Source organism: Macrobrachium nipponense, chromosome 11, assembly GCF_015104395.2.
Source record: "Macrobrachium nipponense isolate FS-2020 chromosome 11, ASM1510439v2, whole genome shotgun sequence".
NCBI classification, from domain to species: Eukaryota; Metazoa; Arthropoda; class Malacostraca; order Decapoda; family Palaemonidae; genus Macrobrachium; species Macrobrachium nipponense.
Genome location: NC_061087.1, coordinates 107,685,102 through 107,701,559, shown reverse-complemented (window position 1 = coordinate 107,701,559; position 16,458 = coordinate 107,685,102). Strand labels below are relative to the sequence as shown.

The 16,458-nt window shown below is 40.8% G+C and overlaps 1 protein-coding gene across 1 annotated transcript in view; it reads right to left on the bottom strand.

Annotated features, from left to right (window-relative positions):
• The window catches only part of LOC135208108 (obg-like ATPase 1), a 63,408-nt gene extending 50,802 nt beyond the window's left edge, over nt 1-12,606 (bottom strand). The window contains exons 1-2 of the mRNA XM_064240257.1: nt 12,449-12,606; nt 1,105-1,302 (exon numbers count right to left, since the gene is read on the bottom strand). Coding sequence (XP_064096327.1) covers nt 1,105-1,289 — 185 coding nt within the window. The 5' untranslated portion in view covers nt 1,290-1,302; nt 12,449-12,606. The remainder of the gene's footprint in view (nt 1-1,104; nt 1,303-12,448) is intronic.
• Nucleotides 12,607-16,458: the final 3,852 nt, after the last annotated feature.

Here is a 16,458-nt window from a genome sequence, read left to right as displayed (position 1 = left end):
CTGACAAAAAACATATAAACCCAATTTTCACATTCCTGATTGTCCACAATTATATTCTTTTATCAACGTATTTTAGTTTTTTAAGAAACACGTAAGTAAGTATATGGTAACTGGTAAAGAGATGTCTGCACCAATGAGGCTCGTCTACTACATAAACAAAAGCGGCGTTGCCATTTACAATGCCTCATGAACTCCAGGGGTAAAAGGAATCTTTTCCCCAACTGTACACTGCATGAGGCACACTGACAGCTCTACCCCACTACAGGAAGCTTTACTTACCCACTAACCCATACTTCCAGATCAATAGAGATCAGAAATCAAAGAATAAAATACCTACTGGCACAGTATAGTTGAAATAGGGGAATATAGTGTAAATAATTAGATACAATGTTATGAGAACCATTTTGGAAGATTATTTATTTCCTACTTATTGTTTCATCTCTTTGATCCTGTTTGCACATCATCTAAAACAGACTTTATTAATTGCTTGTGCAACGCACCAAAAACTACATTACTAAAATACACCTCTCTTATTTACCCAGTAAATAAATATGCACTAGCTATTTTTGGACCTTACCTTTCCCTTTTACCCAACAATATAGACATTTCTTCCCCTTTTGTAAACAGTCTGACACTTATCTAGAAACATATTTTGTTTTTCATATTACTTTTCTTTTTTACTAAATATCCAGTCTATAACGCCCAGCCTAAACTGCTTTAAGTACAGTACCAAATTTCTAACAGCAAATATTGAAAGAATTCATATTTCATAACTGGACACTTATCAGCTATGAATCATCCTTTACCATCAAAAGTCAATGACAATATGGTCATTACTGGTTCAATATGAATATGGAACCACCAGTGTCCACAGTACATTCAAATACAGTATACCTAGGAAAACACCTACTTGAGTCCTTTCATTTAATTCATGTTCACTACAAATCAATATAACTACAGCATGATGTACTAAACCACTTTCTGTTATTCACACATAGTATACAGTACAGTTTGTTTGTTTGTTTGTATGGTGCTTTTACGTTGCATGGAACCAGTAACAGATGTATAGATATACAAAATATGGATAAAAATTGACAAAGATACTTATTTTCATTTGGGTCAATGGTGCAGAAGGGGAAGTTTTCAGCCTGGGCCTGGGACTTGGTCAGCACATTGAAGAAAGTGGACTTGCCAACATTGGGAAGTCCTACTATGCCAACTTTCAAGTTGGTTCCCACACGGCCAATCAAAGGCCTTGGCTCTACTGCTTGAGGCTTCTTGGGGGGCATCTCTGGTTAGCGACTGAAAAATTAACAAGAAATTTAAATAATATTCTACTGAATAAAGTCCTGTGCAGTACTATTCATGAAAGTAACCATAATCTACCAAAAAGGTAATTTGCATTAAAAGAGACTTCAGGTGCACATCCCAAACTCTTTTTTAACCTTTATTTAAGTTACTCTTCGTGCTACATAACTGGTAAGGCCATGAAAAGTACAGTAGAAAAAATAATCCTGAAAATAGCGCAGAAATTGCAGCTTCCATATCATCTTGGTTAACTTAACTAACTGTTTGAAAACCTTTTGTTTTCAGATAGCTTTGGGCAGCTAAAAGCACCACCACATCACTGGCAATAATCTCTTTCAACCAACTCTCTTACAACACTTAAGCTTGTACCATACTCATAAGCGGAACGCTACCATGCATACGGTTTACATGTGCAGTAATGGCAAGACCATTATGTGCTTTGGAAAACTCTTTCAATTTATTTGAGGTTTAGTTTTTTCTCTATCTTTTAGCTGTCTAATTCGTCTCATTATATTGCCCTCCACATCCACCTTGACAATATACACACACACAAGCACTATCCTTCAGGGAATTAAAAATACACCCAGCTCTAGCCTTATTGGCTATTAATCTTTTCACTACTTTGACTAAGTACTCTGTTTTTAACTGAAAAGGATTACAACTTGAGAAAGCTAGAATACTATTTCTTTTGAGTGCAGCATTTAAGAGTTGAAAGATTACTGTACTTTTTTTCTTGTCATCCTGAGAGTACATAAAATACACTAACTACATTAGGCAGACATCTATACAACATAAGTGTGTAACTTGAACAGTAATGGGCTCGAACATAGGACTGGAAAAAGGAAATTCCATTCACTGGGATAAACACAGATGAGCTATTTATCAAGGTTGTTGCCAAGTCTTACAGCAACATACAGGATTATTTTGTACCACGATGATCAAGAGGTATATATACATTCAACAGTTATGGTGGCATTTTCTAAAAAAAAGAATGTGCTGCCAAGGAAAAGCCAAGGGAAAAAATGCAAATCCTTTAACAATTATTTCTGCGTGTGCAGTCCAGAAGACAGGTCTGGTGAAAAAAATATGATATTGTTATGATACAATAAAGTTTCATACATACTTACCTGGCAGATATATGCATAGCTAAGACTCCGTCGTCCCCGACAGAAATTCAAATTTCGCGCCACTCGCTACGGTAGGTCAGTGATCTAGGCCAGGCTGCCCTGGGCGGCAGGACTAGGAACAATTCCCGTTTTCTATCAGATTTTCTCTCTTCCACCTGTCTCCTGCGGGGAGGCTGGGTGGGCCATTAATCGTATATATCTGCCAGGTAAGTATGTATGAAACTTTATTGTATCATAACAATATCATTTTCATACAATCAACTTACCTGTCAGATATATACATAGCTGATTGGCACCCTTTCGTGGAGGGTAAGAGACAGCTACTTATGGAATAGACAGGTAAACAACATATGTTGTAGGTATAAATAAACCTTGGTTCCTACCTGATAGGTGGTAGACTTCGTGGGTGCTGCCCAGGAGTCTGCATCACCTCAAGAAACTTTAGCGAGATATATGATCTATGGCCAAGAGTTCTTGTGGGTCTGCCGATGGGGTCTTATCCGCTTACTCGGCAGAGCCTGAAAGGACTTTGTCAATGGGTGCTGATCCACTTATATGACAATACACCTTATGAAGGAGCACACAACCAATCCCGACCACCTGATCCTAACCACCGTGTTAGTATTAAAAATTGTTCCGAGTTATCCCCAAACTCTTCACAACAACCATAACTCATAAACACATTACGCACACACACATAATTAAAAAAAAAAAAAATGATACTCATCTAATAAGATATCACAAGAGTTCCTTACTGAACAATAGTGACTGGCCGCCAGTGTGACGTCTGCACTTTGTCAGCAGAAAGTCTAGAACATATCTAATAGACGGTAAGTATAAATTAAGGATTGGTGTTAGCTCCTATACCCAGTATCATATCCGCTGACACAAAAGGGCCTATAGAAAAACAATTCTCATAGGTCACACGAACATCTCTCAAGTAGTGAGATGCAAATACTGAGTTGCATCTCCAAAATGTCGCTTCCAAGATGTTCTTTAGCGACATATTTTTATGAAACGAGAGAGATGTCGCTACTGCTCTTACTTCATGAGCTTTCACTTTTAGAAGTCGAAAAGCGTCGTCAGGACAGATCTTATGTGCATCTGTAATGACGCTTCTTACAAAGAACGCTAGAGCCTTCTTGGACATCAGTCTTGTGGGGTCTTTTACCGCGCACCAAAGACCTTGTGTCGAGCCCCCCATCTGGTGTTTTCTCTGAAGATAGAATTTCAGAGCTCTTACAGGACAAAGAGATCTTTCTGCCTCTCTCCCGACGAGACTCGATAAACCTTTAACCTCGAAGGTCCTAGGCCAGGGATTCGAGGGATTCTCGTTTTTAGCCAGAAATAAAGCTTTAAACGAGCAAATGGCCGAGTCCCCCTTAAATCCTACTTTATCCTCTAGAGCATGCAGTTCACTAACTCTTTTTGCTGTGGCTAAAGCTAATAGGAACAAACATTTTCTAGTCAGGTCTCGAAAAGATGCCAGAGGAGGAGGTTCGAACTTATCAGAGGAAAGGAATTTTAAAAATACATCAAGGTTCCAGCTAGGAGGAGCTGGCCCCGACGACTTAGTAGTCTCAAAGGATCTTATGAGATCGTGGAGATCCTTATTCTCTGTTAGATCTAGTCCTCTATTTCTGAAGACTGCAGAAAGCATAGTTCTGTAACCCTTTATTGTAGGTACAGATAGATGCGAATCTTCCCTCAAGAATAATAAGAAATCAGCGATTTCCGTCACAGAGGTAGTGGAGGACGACAACTTCTTAGACTTGCACCACCTTCTAAAAACTTCCCACTTAGACTGATATACTCGTCTAGTGGAAGCTCTGCGGGCTCTCGCAATCGCGCTTGCAACTTTGTGAGAAAACCCTCTCGCTTTGACAAGTCTTTCGATAGTCGAAAGGCAGTCAGAGCGAGAGCGGGGAGGTTTTGATGATACCTCTGGAAGTGTGGTTGTTTGAGAAGATCCGTCCTTCTTGGGAGGGATCTGGGAAAATCTACTGTCCACTCCACCACCTCTGTGAACCAGTCTTGTGCTGGCCAAAAGGGGGCTATCAGGGTCATCTGTGTTCCTTCTGAAGCCACAAATTTCTTCAGAACTAGTCCCAGGATCTTGAACGGAGGAAAAGCGTAGACGTCTACGTGAGACCAATCTAGTAGGAAGGCGTCTACCATCAGAGCTCTGGGATCTTCTACCACCGAACAAAATACCTCCAGTCTTTTGGAAAGGAATGTGGCGAAGAGATCCACATGAGGAGTCCCCCAAAGAGACCAGAGACTCTGACACACTTCTGAGTGGAAGGTCCACTCTGTGTGAAGGACCTGGTTCCTCCTGCTGAGCCTGTCCGCCCTTACGTTTCTTACTCCCAGAATAAATCTCGTAAGCAGGGAGATATTCCTCTGGGAAGTCCAAAGCAGTAGGTCTCTTGCCAGTTCGTAAAGGAACAAGGAGTGAGTCCCTCCTTGTTTCCGAATGTAGGCCAACGCTGTGGTATTGTCCATATTTACTTGAACAACTTGGTTCGATACCAAAGGTTCTAGGCTCTTTAGAGCCAGATGTACGGCAAAGAGCTCCTTGCAGTTTATGTGCCAGGACACCTGCGCTGCTTCCCAGATGCCTGACACCTCTCTCGAGCCTAAAGTTGCTCCCCAACCCTTCTCCGACGCGTCGGAGTATAACACTTGGTTTGGGTTCTGAACCTTCAGGGAGATTCCCTTGTTCTCCTTCAATGGGGGCAACCACCATTCCAAGTGCGGCTTCCTCTCCACTGGAATGGGAAAGGCGTCTGATAGATTTCCTGTCTTCCAACTCCAAGACCTCTTGAGAAAGAATTGAAGTGGACGAATATGCAGTCTTCCTAGAGGAAAGAACTGTTCGAGCGAGGAAAGGGTTCCCAGAAGGCTTTACCATTCCCTCGCTGACGTCCGTTCTTTCCTTAAGAAGAGAGAGACTTTCTCCAAGCCTCTTGCGAGTCTCTCTTGCGAAGGAAATACTCGAAAACCCCGAGAATCCATCTGAATCCCCAGATAGACTAAGTTCTGTCTGGGGGTCAGCTGCGACTTCTCGAGGTTCACAAGTAATCCCAACGACTTGATCAAGTTCATGGTCAGAATAAGGTCCTCCAAACACTGTCTCTCTGATCTGGCCCTGATGAGCCAGTCATCCAGATACAGAGAGATATTCACCCCTTTTAGGTGAAGAAACCTTGCCACATTCTTCATCAGGCTTGTGAAGACCTGAGGAGCTGTGGAAAGGCCGAAACACAAGGCCCTGAACTGAAAGATCCTTCCCTCCGCCATGAAACGGAGGTACTTCTTCGACGAAGGGTGAATCAGTATGTGAAAATAGGCGTCCTGGAGATCCAGAGACACCATCCAATCTCCTTGGCGTAAAGCTGAAAGGACTGAGGCCGAAGTCTCCATGGAGAACTTCTCCTTCTGAACAAATTTGTTCAGAGCGCTGACGTCCAGCACTGGTCTCCAGCCCCCCGAGGCCTTTGCAATCAGAAAAAGGCGATTGTAAAACCCCAGGGAGTTTTGATCCAGTACTAGGTCTATCGCTCTCTTGTCCCACATCTGATCCACCATCAGTCGAAGAGTAGTATCCCTCAGTACAGGGTCTCTGTATTTGGCTGACAGTTCCCGCGGAGTTGACGTTAGGGGAGGACTGTCGTGGAAAGGTATAATGTATCCTTTCCTTATCACGGACAAAGATGAGGCGTCCGTGCCTATACGTGCCCAGGCCTCTGCAAATTCCAAGAGCCTGGCACCTACTGGTGTTTGGAGGAGAGAAGCATCATTTACCCTTTTTAAAGGGACGGAAGGCAGACCTACCTCTCTTCTCAGGAGCCTTCCTTCTTGAGGGTGCTCTGGAGGTAGGGCCTCCTCGAAAGGGCTGAACCGAAATACTCGGTCCTTTCTTTTCCACCGCAGTCGCAGGTCTCTTCTTCCTTGATGACTGAGTAAGAAGGTCTTGAGTCGCCTTCTCAGTTAATGATCGGGAAATGTCTTTCACTAACTGAGAAGGAAACAAAAAGTCTGATAAGGGAGAGTACAAAAGTGCTGGTCTCTGAGAGTGGGAGACCGCTTTGGTCAAAAAAGCACTGAAGACTGTCCTCTTCTTAAGAAGTCCCGCTCCAAATAAAGATGAGATTTCTAAAGAGCCATCTTGTACCGCCTTGTCGATACACGACAGTATACAAAGGAGAACTTCTGGGTCGAGTCCTTCTGAATCATGCGCCTTCTTGGACATCACCCCAAGGGACCAATCTAAGAAGTTGAAAACTTCCAATACATGGAAGAGCCCTAAGTCACACGGGCAGAGTTCAAACCGTGTCTTCTCGACGCATCGACTAACGTCGAAAAGTCCGCTTCAGCCGAAGACGGGAGAAAGGCCCATATTCTCTCCCGTCTTATACCAAATGCCCCTTTTTCCAGCGAGTCTCGCTGGGGGCATGCAGAAGACCGTCCTGACCAGCTCCTTCTTCGAATCCATCCACGAATTCAAAGACTGAAGAGCCCTCTTCATAGAAATGGTGGGTTTCATTCTCAGAAAAGACGAAGACTTCTTAGCCTTTGCGCTCGAAAACAGAGAGCGCGGAGAAGGAGGAGCGGCAGGGGTTAAAGCGTCTCCATATTCTTCAAGAAGCAGGGCTGTCAAGACTTTGTAGCTTGACAGTCCTTCTCTTCCACGATTCTCGTCTTCTGAGTTCTCCTCTAACTCGGGGTCTAGAGGAGACTCCGTCGAAAAATCAGGACGTCTTTCCTCTGGGGGAGACAAACTCCTGATAGGAGAGGGACTAAGGGAGTGATAATCTCTCCTCTTCATAAAAGTTTGAGCTTTGTGAGAAGCTTCCCGCTTGGCTGGCGCCACACGCTTAGGCGTCTCCTCATATAAGGATGACCCCTCGTGCTTGGATGACGCCTCTCGTCCGCCTCTCGTCCTGGCTGACTCCTCACGTCTGGATGACGCCTCGCGCCTGGAAGACGTCTCGCACTCAACTGGCGTCCTGGCTGGCGCCAAAAACTTGGCTGGCGCCTCGCGCTTAGATGACGCTTCACGTCCGGAATGAGTCCTGGCTGGAGTCTCGTGTCTGGCTGATTCCACGCCTCTGTATGACGCCTCGCGCCTGGAAGACGCCTCACGTCTAGCTGGCGTCTTGTCTTGCACTTCGCGTCTTGTATATGCCTCTCTCGATCTCGATCTAGACAGAAAATCTTCTTCTACGTGTTTGGAAGACGAAGCTTCATGTCTGAAAGACGCCTCGCGTTTGGCAGGGGAGAGAGGACGAGACTTCTTGATCGGAAGAGAAACGTCCTTCTTACGAGGAGGATCTCTATTCAAAACTCCCACCAATGAGGCTAGCTGCTCTTGGACAGCAAGAAGAATTTTCCTTGAAGCTTCTCCCACGTCTTCTTCAATGGGAGAAGGAGATTTCAAAGGCGAGCGATCCGCTACGTCCATGTAGGGAGACGTTGACGCAACCTTCGCCTTTTTGATTGAAGAGGGAGCTTCATCTGAGAAGCGCTCCGGGCTTGAATTCCAATCAGGTTCTCTATAATGCCTTTTCTGGGGCCTGGAAAGGTCCGAATCCTTCCACCCTCGTTTAGGTGAAGGAGAGGGAGAGGAAGAGAAACACTCTCGCAGGACGCTTTTTCTAAAGCGGTCCTGAGCAGCCTGAAGCGAAACAGAGCCTGCTGAAGGGACGTCTGACCATTGGGGATTCCCCACGACCTCCTTAAGGCTTTCGACTTTCCTTCTCCTCTGGGCATGGGAGCTTGGAAGCGGTCTAGGCCTGGGAGCGTCGCAGAGACGATCAAACGCCCCCTCCACAACACTGGGAGCACTCACTTCACTAAACACTTCACTTTCACTATCCTTACCTTGTAAGACCGCCATTTAGAGATAGTAGCCTTCAGATCGGCGATTTCAGAGGCCGATTCTGAAAGTAAAGCTTGTGAATGATTCGACACAGAGGAAGAATCAAAATCATTAAGGTTAGAGATAGGGTCAATAAAAGGCTCAATAGGCCTTGTACTCACACTCTTCAAATGTCTAACTCTATCCCTCTCTAACTTCCTCAAATAAGAAGTTAGAGTCTTCCATTCTTCTGCATTCAACCCCTCACATTCATGACAGGTATTAGAAGAAGAACATTCAAACCCTCTACATTTACGACATACATTGTGAGGATCAACCGAAGCCTTCGGTATCCTCACCTTGCAGCCTACATTCACACACATTCTCACACTCACATTTGAGTCTGACATACTGAGAAAAATAAAAAAGCAAGTCCAAATTCAGTCCACAGTAGCGAATGCCAAAAACCACGATCCAGATACGTCACCAAAAAGCCGAGAAACGATGATCAAAAGGTTGAAATAAGAATCTAAGTCAGGAGGTAGTAACAACAATGTTGATACCACCGGCGACAGAGAAAATATGATAGAAAACGGGAATGGTTCCTAGTCCTGCCGCCCAGGGCAGGCCGGTAGATCACCTGACCTACCTGTAGCAAGTGGCGCGAAATTTGAATTTCTGTCGGGGACGACGGAGTCTTAGCTATGTATGTATCTGACAGGTAAGTTGATTGTATGAAAATATACATTTTTTGAATTGGTTAAATGTATTTGCGCACCTATTTCCACAAAATAACTAGATGACAAAATTACCTACATAACACATCATTAAGACATTATGATGATGAGGTGTTCCAAGCTTGCTTCTGGCCATACATTTGAGGTTAGTTTCAAGTACTGTCTGTGATAAATGTAATGATTCACAGTATGAAGGCTTAATCCCCAGCTAAGTGTTGGGAGGGGGGGGGGGTGGTTTAAGAGAAGTTAATTTTGGAAAATTAATTATCAAGCAGAACCAACGGTCAAGCCACATTTCTACGACAGCCCAAGTACTTTATGTATTAAGTAATGCCACCTGAAATAGCTAAACTGCTATTTTCTCATTCCTCTCTAAGCTTAACCAACAGATCATGCATTTAATAGGCTTTCCCTTTTATTTATTAGGACAACATACTTATGTTAAATCCATCTTGGAAAATAATTGAAACTGTCAGACACTGACATAGGAGAATTTTGATTTAAAACTTCCTTGGCCAGGCTATATCACTTAGAAGTAAAAGAAGATTCTTGGCAATCATAATTTTTGGCTTTAAGGTAGCTAGCAATGCTTTATAAAGCTTATTCTTGCAAGCTATTGCTAATCTAAAGTTAAAATCTTGAAGGCTACCCCAGCTTCACAGCACTGGCTTAAATAGCCTGTGGCACAGGTAAACAGTGATGACCACATCAAATGCATTTGGTGTAGGCCTAGCTGACAGCGGTAAAGGAGAGATCACTCTTAAACAGAACAATGCTGCACCCTACCTACTTACACGAGGTTAAAATCAATTCAACTAACCCAGGGTGTAGGATACGTAAAACAGGGACTAAAGCTTCCGCTGTCTTCAATTAGTGCTTTTAAAAACCAGCAAAATTTTTAAAGGAGATACAACAGTGTTTTTGCAAGGAAATACTTTTTCAAAGTTGTTTTGTACGCTTTGAATAATTTTGGTCGTTAATTTATTCATACTCACTTTCATGTTGTCCCTCCAAAATTTAAAACAAGCAAAGCGGAAGGGCTTCCAGTAAAAATTAAAACAAAAATAAATAAAAAATTTGAAATTACAACCAGAAAATCACATCTCAACCAGAATAAAGGACTTAGCTAACCTAACCTAAGGAACTGAGTCCAAGCACTGATGTTACTTAACACTGGTTGCTGTAAATCACGGTGCTATGTAAGAATGCATCCTTCTGATATTTATTATTCATAATCCACAAATATCCTTGCCTAACCTAACCTAACTTAGTAGAAGTTTATGAATAACTCAAGAAACTTTTCTTAATGATATTCAATACATAATTTTTAATTATTTGTATGTACAACCAACATATAAATTTAACCCTTTTACCGCACCCTTCTGGTTTAGTAATTACTAAGGGTTTATGTGAAAAATGCCCAGGTAGATGTAATTGCTCCACGTCAGGTATTTCCTTGGAAATTGACTCTTTCTATAGTATTTTGGTTGCTTATTAAGAGTTAACTATTTTATTTGGTCATCTAGCTGTAATTAACCCCAGGGGATAGCCTAGTAATAAACTGTGAAATACATTTGACCCCCCCAATATCTCCAGTGGCTTTCATATTTACGGTACCGTTCATTGCAGTCCGAGCGGAGTTATTAATTAGAAATACCAATTGCTCACCTAATTTAGTACCAGCCCCTTGGAATGAACATAAAAACATGAGTAAAGACGGAAACTATCATAAACATACATATTTTGGTTGACGACTGGCCAGGCCGCAGTAGTTCTTAGTTTTACCCTTTTACCTTCCTTAGGCTCCTACTATATAATCTATCAGCCCTCGTCTAACCTAACCCAGGATGCCATGTCCAAAATATTCTCGCCTAACCCAACATGTCTTCGGGGGATGCGTACCCACAAATGGGCTCGGTATCATTGACTGGGGTAAAATACCGAAAGGCCACCTCTACGGCATTAATTAGTGACTTGGGAGAACAAAAACTTGGTAGATCTAGGGTACTTATCCGCGGCGGCCTAGACTATGGCAGTAGTGGTTTTTCTATGCAGTTTTACCTACTGAACAAGAATTTAAAGTAATATTTGTTCGGACGACTGTAATTAACCCCCTAGGGACCAGTAATAAACACGGCGAAATACATTGGACGCCCCAATCCCTAGTGGATGTTGTATCCACGGTTACGTTCCTTGCCGTCTGCGCGGACTGCTTCTGTAGAAATACCAAAAACTTTACTTTGAGAGGAAAGTAGAGGTCTCAAGGTGTTGCTTCAATGGGTCTTGACTAATGTCTATCCTGGGTTACAGGACATGTTAAAATACTTTTTCGGGAAGGTGGCTGCGCTACGGTAGAGGCTGCCAGCCATTCGGTAGTTTACCCTATTAGGATAAAAAACCGCATGGAACAGGGGTGGACCACGTACGATCAATGTGTACATCCCCAAAAAAAGTACATTAGGCTATAACGCGTCCTGACATTGGAGATGGGCATCAGACGCGACTTGTTGTTGGTGAGAAACGGAGCTAAAGACCTCTACTCTGGTGTCAGGACGTGTTATAATGTACTTTTCTTGGGGTTGTACACATTGATCGTACATGGTTCACCCCTGTACCATGCGGTTTTTTACCCTAATCATTATCATGCGGTTTTTTACCCTAATCATTATCATACTTGGTAGGACACCCAGCTACTAGCCTAGTATAAACTCCCTTTAGTAGCTAATAGTAGGTATACTGTATCTAATTTGCTCTACCTCGGAATTAATATATTTTCATATTTGTTAACCGAAGGGGAATTTTTTAGTCGATAAGAAGTTTGTCGGCTCACAGGCGCAAACCATTGAACCAACAAACATACCTAGTATCTTAGGCTACTCCTTCCTGGTTAGTAAAACCAAAAAGGGTTACCAATGTTAAGCTGGATAACCCCAGAATGCTGTAACAAGATAAGAAGGTTTTGTTTATTGTTTGGACTTAAATGGAGATATATAGGTAGGAATCCTACGTATCTACCTATAGGACACCTAGTGTAGGATACGTAATCTAGCCTATAGCCTACTACCTGTATCACAGCTGCATTCCCAATAAGGTTAAATGACATGGGCCCAATAAGCTGGATTTATCCATTGTTAGGAATTAAATTTAAACAAATGAGTAAACAAACGGCCAAACAATAAAAGAGTATTGGAAATCTATATACTACCTACACTAGGTAATCCATATCATTACCCTCAAGCAACGTAATGTCAAATTCCCAGCATAGCTCACCGAGTGACAATCCAAAAACTCCTAATACTCCATTACGACATAAAATATACCTAAATTTCATATTCAAATGGATACCTTTGCTCTTACTCATTTCATAATAATGCATAAAATTGAACAAAAAGGTTTCGAAACAGAAATTTTACCGAGTTTTCATATGTTGGAAGCTGTGGGTCCCGGTACCAAAACAAACCCAACGTGGAGAAAGACAGCCTCCTTTTCTGATAATATTGAGATAGTGGTGATTTTTCATTGTATTTAACTTATTTTGGATTTTAAAAATAAGATTTTTGTGTCAGAAGTTCATCAAGCTAAAAAATCTATATGATTATAGTACATTTTATAGTCCCATGCTCAATGGCGAGGGAGAGAAAATATAAAAGAGTAAGCATAAAACATGAATTCTACGTAAATAATAGCAATAATAATTATATTTTATGCTTATTTTGCATTTAAAATTAGTATTCAATCAAAATTGACAAACAAATTTAGATGAATTTCGTACTTTATACTCTAGGTCCCTTACATATTAATAGATCTGCGCGGTAAAAATAGAGACATCATATTCATAGTCTGTCAAACCCGTCCTCCATATTGAGTTCACCGTATCAATATATAACTTTAAAACGAACGTGATCAAATACCTGACAGTTCTATATATAAATCACTTAGCTCTTAAATAAGATTATCATTTCTTCATTCTGATTACAGTATTTCTCTTGACAATATCTAAATTGTTGCACATACACAAACTATCACTTATATTATTTTCTTTGTATTTTTCATAATATTCATTACTCGTGACAATGTTAGCCGCGAACCCAGTTTATAGATATTTATATATATATATATATAATTATATATAGATATATATATATATATATCTTCATATCCATTTTTTCTGAAACAATTTTCAAGTGTTTATTATCGTATTAATTTAACTAACTCTTTCGGTTACATTGCACAACGTGTTGTAACGCTCTTTTCAAAGTTTCTGGTCATTTCTCCTTCCTAGTTTTCTGAAGTTATTTTTGTAAACCAAATTGTTGTCTGTTCTCTTAGGCAATATTAATTGTGATTTTATCGGTATATTTTTCTTCTTCTTACCATGTCAATGCCTATATTTCTCTCGTCTTGTCCACCTTTTGCCTGTATATCTATGATGGTTCGCCCTCTTCTGGGATTATGTATTGCAATATGCTAGTTGCAAAAGAATTAGCTTAGAGAATCAATCGTCTCGACCGAAGAGAAATTCGTATGGTATTCAGTTCACTTTTTTAGTGTGCGATTGAATTCAGCACAAAGTGTAGGTGCTATTCTGTTTACATTTTAAGAAAGATAATAACAGATTTTACCAATCCCTTAATGTCAATCACGGTGTGAATAATAGTTAGGCCTATGTAGCCAAATAGATATCTAAGCATTTGAAAAGCATTAGAATTTTGACTTGGGTTAGTTACCTATATAGCCGGTATAGTGCTGTATCCAACGGAGTCCCAAATACAGATCTTACTAGCTGATGTCTGGTCAATAAAGACAATTTGAAATTCGTAAGGTGTTGCAACAGCTTCAAATCCCTCATAACGTTCTGCCCATATATTCTTTTTTTTCACTCATCTTCCTGCTGTCTCGGGAGATTAGAAATGTGAAGGATTACAGATATTCAAGAAGATACAAAAGATATCTAAATTTTAAAAATTGCACAATACGAGAATAAATTGTGCAAGCTATCTGGAAACGTTAACTGACATTCAACATGTTGTATAGTCAAGGAATAGAAAAGAATAAGTGTAGAAGAGAGCTTTTTTAAGGAGAATGAATCTGTACTTGACTGGGCTTGAGAGACATATAGGCTACTAAACCATTTAGATGAAAAAGTTACAAAGGTAGTAAAAAAAGAGAGTTAGCTCTGTTAGTAAGGTTGGGATAAATAAGAGTCCTGAAGAAGTGTTTGGAGCCCCCACCCTAATTAAGTTACTGCGAGAAACATTCTTCCAATATTATTGATTTCCAGTTGGTTTCGAGTCCAATTTTTTGTACTTAAACTGCAATTACTTGGATGTGATAAGCTGTAGTCCCCTTGCGTCTAATTCAAACAAAATTAACGCTTAAGTTTACGGTAGTACTACTTCCGCAAGTATCGTAGCTAAGAAATGGAAAGACCAGAATGAGAGAGAGAGAGAGAGAGAGAGAGAGAGAGAGAGAGAGAGAGAGAGAGAGAGAGAGAGAGACTTGATTTGAATTACGAATGTTAGGTCTTATGATCTGGCACTAAACTAAATCGTTATTTAGATCAGAGAGAGAGAGAGAGAGAGAGAGAGAGAGAGAGAGAGAGAGAGAGAGAGAGAGAAGAGAGAGAGAGAGAGAGAGAGAGAGAGAGAACATATGCATGTTAGACAACGAAACGCTCAGTGATATATGTACTTACCGATTCTATTTGCTTGACCGGTTGCGTTCCTTCAGTGCAAATTCTCGAGTTGCTGTGACGAGACGTTATGGTTCTATATCTCTTTGCCTTTTGCCATCCGATTAACAGTTTTATCGGACACTTAATTATATATAGATGCTATTATTAAAGTATGGTAGAGGACTGGTCATGTGACCCTCAAGACGTCAAAAGAACTTTCAAAATATTCAGTTCTGGTGTTCCAAGAACGACAAAAATCGATTGGGTAAAGAGTGAACTTCCTCATAAACAGAACTGTGGTAAGTGTCTGTCTGAGTTTTTACTTACTTTATTACTTTTTTTATTTCTTTTGTATTTTTCTTGAAAGACTTGCGTATTTACTCTTATTTATGGAGAAGAGAGTAAACGCGCACACATAAATTCTGCCAGTTCCACAGCTTGCGAATATAGATTCTCCTTCTGTGTGCTAGATAGTACCAGAGAAACAGCACTGCGCTCAAAGGACGATAGAAGCAGACTCCTTTCCCTAGAATTCTAAAAGAACACTGATAATACTCTTGTTACTTACTGTGCCAGCCATGGTAACGAGGAATACCATTGTTTATTTAGCCTTTTATATGGAGTTCATTCCAGTTAAGGGAATAGAACTCCAAAAATTACCACTATACCCCTCATGGATGTCTGTAAGAAGCCATATGTATAAATTTGTTTTATTCATAGTATACGAGAGAGCACGACAAGGGCACAACAATATTAAAGTTATAGAAAGGTGATGGACGAGGAGACAGAGAATGAAGCAGGAAAGAGAGAGAGAGAGAGAGAGAGAGAGAGAGAGAGAGAGAGAGAGAGAGAGAGAGAGAGAGAATATAAATGATCAGCTGGAATTATAAACAGTGGTGTGGACAAAAATATCAAGGTGATTAAAGAAGAGAGAGAGAGAGAGAGAGAGAGAGAGAGAGAGAGAGAGAGAGGAATATAATTATGATCAACTGGAATTGTGACAACCGTGTGGAACAAAACATTTAGGCCACAAGAATGGAAGATACAGTACTTTAAACATATTCATTGAGTCCTTGAAATTAACATATAAAAGGACTTGGTAATGACCCTGGCTAACTGAGATTATATTACATACATTAATTTGATTATATTATATCAGCATTACGGATAACAGCAGAGTTATATCTATGCCAGAAGCTAGGTTATATTGTTGATGCATTATGAAAAAAATGACGAATTTAAAAAAATAATGAATGCATTAGGAAACACTTTAGAAAAGAAGGTGTGACTGATAGGACAACTTATTAAGCGTCACATTCTCATTTTGTCTCGCTTTGAAAACAAGAAAACAAAGAAATCATTCTACCGGCAACTCTCTCTCTCTCTCTCTCTCTCTCTCTCTCTCTCCCCTGTCTCACATACATATAGTTGCTCATTGTTCTATAGCGCGTTTTTCCATCTGTCCTTCGATAATGTTCTTTTTTTTTTTTCTGAAGACGGCGTCAATAATAACCTCGTCGTTGCGACACCAGTGAGAACCAACTAATCAATCAATTTTTCTGAAGAAAGCTGCCGTCTCCGAAGCTTTCCTCAATATGACAGTTGCGATAACTGAAAAGAAAGGAAAAAAATTTCAACACTGAAATAAATATAAACGAGAAACTGTAAACACTCAGCTCTGATGGAGAGAACACCCATAGGAGGGTATACCCACCACGGTCTAGGTATACCGTGGGTATACACACAGAC